The sequence below is a fragment of the Cnephaeus nilssonii genome (genome assembly GCF_951640355.1).
Source record: "Cnephaeus nilssonii genome assembly, chromosome: 1".
Taxonomy (NCBI): domain Eukaryota; kingdom Metazoa; phylum Chordata; class Mammalia; order Chiroptera; family Vespertilionidae; genus Cnephaeus; species Cnephaeus nilssonii.
The window spans coordinates 89,555,244-89,560,893 of record NC_137072.1 but is presented as its reverse complement, the minus strand read 5'-3'; the positions used below and the strand labels follow the sequence as shown (position 1 = coordinate 89,560,893).

At 38.7% G+C, this 5,650-nt stretch overlaps 1 protein-coding gene across 1 annotated transcript; it reads right to left on the bottom strand.

Moving 5' to 3' along the window:
- Nucleotides 1-5,166: 5,166 nt before the first annotated feature.
- Nucleotides 5,167-5,412, bottom strand: COX7B2 (cytochrome c oxidase subunit 7B2; the record flags this gene model as incomplete). The annotated part of the gene is made up of 1 exon (XM_079766875.1): nt 5,167-5,412. One exon carries the CDS (start codon nt 5,410-5,412, stop codon nt 5,167-5,169), a length of 246 nt encoding a protein of 81 aa, XP_079623001.1.
- Nucleotides 5,413-5,650: the final 238 nt, after the last annotated feature.

The following is a 5,650-nucleotide window of genomic DNA, read 5'->3' as shown; positions in this document are numbered from 1 at the left end:
ACATTCTATTTAGAACAGAAAATTACATTAAACAAATACTGTTTTATGTGTAAAATAATTTTGAAAATACGATTTTTACCTTGCAGCTTATTTTACAGCCCATTCTTACATGACCCAAAGTCGAAAGAACAATTTTGAAAATGAAGATTTCAAGATCTGAGTTTTAAAGTAGGGTTAGCCTTTATATGTAATACCGAAACTAAATTGAGCAGTGGCTCGATATTAGAGAATGTGGCATTCATATTTAGTCTCTATCACCTAGAGTAGTACTATTCCTTAATGGTTCATTAATGGGCTGAAATCACCCTCATCATCCAACTTCCATCACTCATTTATCCATTGTTCCAGATAAAAATTTTTAATTTTATTAAACATGTAACTTATTTAATCTGCAAATTCTGTAAAACAAGTATTATTTCCCTCAACTTTATAAGAACATAGGAGAGATGAGGCAGCTAAAGGGGTAGAGCTAGACTCTGAATCTAAATCTTCCTGAATTCAAAGTCTATACTATTTTAGGAACTTGTCTTTACTGTAAACATCCAGAAAAAAACAATATTTTAAAAAGTGATAGATCATTGTGTATCTTTATTTCTGTAGTTGGCATCATACTTACCACTTAAATTTTCTCATTTATAAGGTAGTTTTAAAATTGTCCTGCACATATTATATAATAACACATCCATATACTTTTTTGTTGTTGTTATATTTATCAGACACCCATCAGTTATGGGTGTGTGTCTGATTGGAAGATCTTTCATTTCAGGAAAATGTGAAATGTTTCCATGGAGATCAGCTTGAGATAGCCCAGTGACGAACTTCTTAGCTATAATTTCACATTGGTTTCTATGGTTTCCAGATAGGGAAAGAAAATGAAGTTGCAGATTTTTTTGTAATGTAAAAGGTTATTGGAAAATAAGAGATACTGCTCAAATTAATGTCATCTCCCCAGGAAATCAACTGCTGTTACAGAAAAACATGAAAAATTTCATGATGTTGTACATCTATGCACTGTTCTATACTTGTAACAAACGAGCAACAATCATGATATTTTAACAATTGCCAAAATTAGCAGAAACTTCTCTTAAAAGGAGTGAATTCATAGTTGAAATCTCTTTTTAAAATGGTTACTAATAATTGGCTTGCAATCTCCCCTTCATTTTCATTACAGCACATCTTTGGATATGTCACACAGTGCATCTGCTAAATCAATTAAGGGCATGAGTGAAGGCTCTGGCACAGAGATATCTCCTTATTATTCCTGAGACCAAATGATTTTGAGGGCCTTCCATGGTCCGCAGGCCTGATGTTCCCCACCCCTGATCTAAATACTTAGAAGGATACTCAGCAGAGGAGTACTAATTATCACGTGGATAAGATAACCCATTCTATCTCAGCCACTCTGAGCCTCCACAATGGCTCAGAGATAAAATGGTCATGACAGCAGGAATGGAGGTTATGTGTGGGCTCAACAAGGTGGACATGCACTCATAAGGACTAATCTGTTTAGTCATTGTTCAGTGCCCATTCTACCAAATGGACAGATCAATACTGTACCTCCATTTGCAGCATTCCTTGGGGGAGGGGAAGGAAGCAGGTAGCCATCAGTGCCAGGTGAATTTCATTGGACCATTTCCATCAAGGAAAAGGTGGCACCTTGTTCTTTGAATAGTTTCTAACAATGTAGTTTTACCTTCTCTGACTTTTCTGTAAATATCTTCATCTATGAAGTTTCAAAATGCTTCATTTAACACCGTAGCATAAAACATTCTGATCAAGAAACATATTTTACAGCAATGAAGCGCATTAATGGGCTCGTGTTGACAGGAGTCACTGGACTCCTGTAAATATAGGTACGATGTTTCCCTCTGCAGATAGAATGGTATAATGACCTTTTGAAGTGTTACAGCAATAGCTGCATAACATCACCTTGCAAATCTGAGGCAGTGTCTTCCAGATGTTGGATATGCTCTAAATAACCAACAAATACATGATGCTATTTTTCCCAGAGCCAGGATTTATAGGACTGGGATTCAAGAGGTGGATCTGGGAGTGGCTGCTCCACAATTACCCTTAGTGCTGCACTAGAGAAGTTTTTGTTTCCTCTTCCCAGGACTTTGGGCTTTGCTGGTCTACAAGTCTCAGGCTTCTACTAGCTAGGGATCACAGCAATGGGTCCATTAGACCGGAAGCTGAGAGTGGTACCCTTCCATGGGAAAAAGGACTTTGTGAGAATTAGTGAGTTAGCTTTAAAAGGAAAAGTTGCATTATGTTAGGTGAAAACATGTTTTGCTGTTGTCTTCATTGGAAATATAGGTACAGTTAGAAAAAAATATACACTGATGTCAAGTTGACAAGGGGTAAATTACTATGGTTTCTGTGTAAACTTAGTTAAGTATTAGTTCTAATTCCCATAATTAATCCTATATTATATACTGCTTATACTGGTCCTTTTCTCTGATTTTTTCCCTAACACAATTAGTATGCAGAATATATAAAAAGCTTCTACAACTAAGATGAACTGAATATAGAAATGAAAAAGGAACAGAAAAGGCACACGAAAGAAAAACAAAACAAGACAAAAAGCTAATACAGGATGTTCAAACTCTTCAGTAATCAGGGAAATACAAATTAAAGCATAAACTACTACTGCACATTCATCAAAGTAGCAAATATTAACATGACTGAAAATTCTAAGAATGAGCTTGATTATCCCAAGAGGAAGTGGTAGTCATTGCGTGGTGAGAATGTAAACTATTTAATCACTATGGGAAATAATTAGCAATACTGATAAAGCTGAAAATGAGTATTCACTAAGACCTACAAATTCTATACCTAGGAAGGACCCTAGAGAAACTTTCACAGACTAAAAATGGGTAGAAACATATCCTTTATCTAGAGAATAATGATAGCATTCAAATATACTGGAGATTGAGGAACAACACTTAGAGATGATATCCATTGCCAACTGTGGTTGGCAACCTAAAAAGTAGTTCCCAATGCTCCCTGCCCTCAGGTAATTATACCTTTGTATAATAGCCTCCCTGTTTGTATGGCTCTGGTTTAGTGACTCACTTCTAGTGAGAAAAACAAAACAAAAAAATCTTCACTTCGCCCTAACTGGTTTGGCTCAGTGGATAGAACATCGACCTGCGGACTGAAGGGTCCCACGTTCAATTCCAGTCAAGGGCATGTACCTTGGTTACAGGCACATTCCCAGCAGGGGGTGTGCAGGAGGCAGCTGATCAATGTTTCTCTCTATCCCTCTCCCTTACTCTCTGTAAAAAATCAATAAAATATATTTTAAAAAAACCACTTCACTTCAAGTAGTGGAGGTGATAGAATGTTACTTGCAAGACTAGGCTATAAAAAGACTGTGGCTCTTTCTTGGATACCCTCTCTTACTTTGAGGAATGCCAGCTGCTACACTGTGAGCTCCCCTATGAAAAGACCCACATAACAAAGAATTGATATTTCCAAACAACATCCAGCGAGGTCCTAAGGCCAATCAATAGCTCTATAGAAAGTCTGGATGGGGATCCTCCCTCAGCTATGCCTTGAGATGATTATAGGCTTGTCTGAGGCTTTGACTGCAGAAGTGTGAGATCCTGAACCAGAGACCTCCAGCTAAGTCATCCTCAGATTCTTGACTCATAGAAACTGTGAGCTAATGCTTATTGTTTTAAGCCACTAAGTTTGGGGTAATTTGTAAAATAGCAATAGATAACGAATATGCGCTCCTATAATCATTGCAAACCTACAGTGGAAAACAAATTCATCATTTTCAGACTAACAGGGGTCCTGAATTATTTAAAGGCACCCATTAATTCATCTAATAATTACTGAAGGCCTAATCTATCAGGCTTTGTTATAGGGATAAAGTCATAAAAAAAAAAGAAAGCAGTCCAGAACCTATGCTTTTATGGAGTTTTTCACACAGACAATAAACAAAATGTATCTTATGCCAGACAACGATGATTTCTATGGAGAAAAATAAAGCAAGGAAGTAGGATAGACAAAGCCTATCGGTTTAAGTAGGGGTTGCAATTTTTTAAAAAATCCTCACCAAAGGATATGTTTATTGATTTTAGAGAGAGATGAAGGGAGAGAAAGGGAGAGAAACATCAGTATGAGAAACACTGATCAGCTGCCTCCCATACACACCCCTAGGAATTGAACCTAGGTATGTGCCCTGGCTGGGAATAAAATCCCCAACCTTTCGGTGCAGGGGACAACAGTTAACCAACTGAGCCACCAAGCAGGGCAGGGTTGCAATTTTTGGAAGGGTAGCCAAAGCCTTCTCTGAAAAGAAGATATGTGAACAAAACCCAGAAAAGTGTGAGGGAGCGCAATCTGGGACCTCTGGCTCCTAACCACTTGCCTGCCTGCTAGCCTGATCGCCCCTAACTGCCTCTGCTTGCTGGCCTGATGCCCCTAACTGCTCCCCTGCTGGCCTGATCACTCCCTAATTGCTCCCTCCTGCCGGCAGTCGGACATCCCCCAAGGGGTCCCAGATTGGAGAGGGTGCAGGCCAGGATAAGGGACACCCCCACCCCCACCCCCACCTCCCCATGCACTATTTGTGCACTGGGCCTCTAGTATATATATAATTTTAAAAGTAATTGAGTTTTGAGAAAAGGAGTGATATCATGTTTTTAAATGATTGTTCTGGCTACTGTGCTTAAAAACGATTATGTGTGGCAGGGTAGAGGGAGCAGGCTTTGGGGGACATCAAGAGTAGAAGCAAGGAGACCAGCTAGAAAGTTTTTATAATAATCCCAGGGAGAGTGTGGTGGTTCAGACCAGGGAAAGAAAGATGAAGGATGTTAAATGGTCAGAACGTGAATATGTTTTAAGAAAGGTTCAACAGGATTTGCCAGACTATTCGAGGGTACATACGTGTGTATATCCACTGAAGGTACCTAGTGTAAATCATTAAGCCAGAAGCACACATGCTTCATTAATTCAAGTATTTGCTATTCCTAATTCCCTATAATCTATACCCACTCTTACAACCATGTTTCCAGGCATGATAATAACAACTTCCAATGGATTTAAAGGTTTCAATGTATTTTAATTTTTAAATTATGCTACATTTAAATCAGCAGCAGAGTGCTTAAATGAAGGTTGATTTTGAGCGATTCTGTGTTACAGTAACTGTGATCGCTACTTATCATTCCACTCTTTTGGAGTGACTCTGCCAACAGGGGACAGGTTCCATTCTACTCCAATCTGTGTAGTTGTAACTAACCATGCAACAACACAGAAAATGGAGCCACTGGCTAGTATAATGTCACCATATTTGTCATGAAAATCTGGAGAGTGTTTCTTGTGGCTCTGTCTTGCCCTTATTTGCTGAAAACTTTGAATCTTGACACTTCTCAATATATTTCTAGCCAAGGGAAACATCATGAAGGTGTGATGGGATTGCAGTTGATTGCAGCTGCTGGGCTATTTCCTTGTAGAGACCTGAAAAACAAATGATGAACAATGACATCTGATCTGCATTCATTTACTCTCTCTCTGAATGTTTCTCCCACAGCACCTCTCAAGTGTGCTGGTCATGTGAGTTTTGACATCATGATGTCTGGATTTGAGTCTCAGCTCTGCCTCTGATTAGCTGTGAGCTGGTGCAGTTATTTAACCTCTC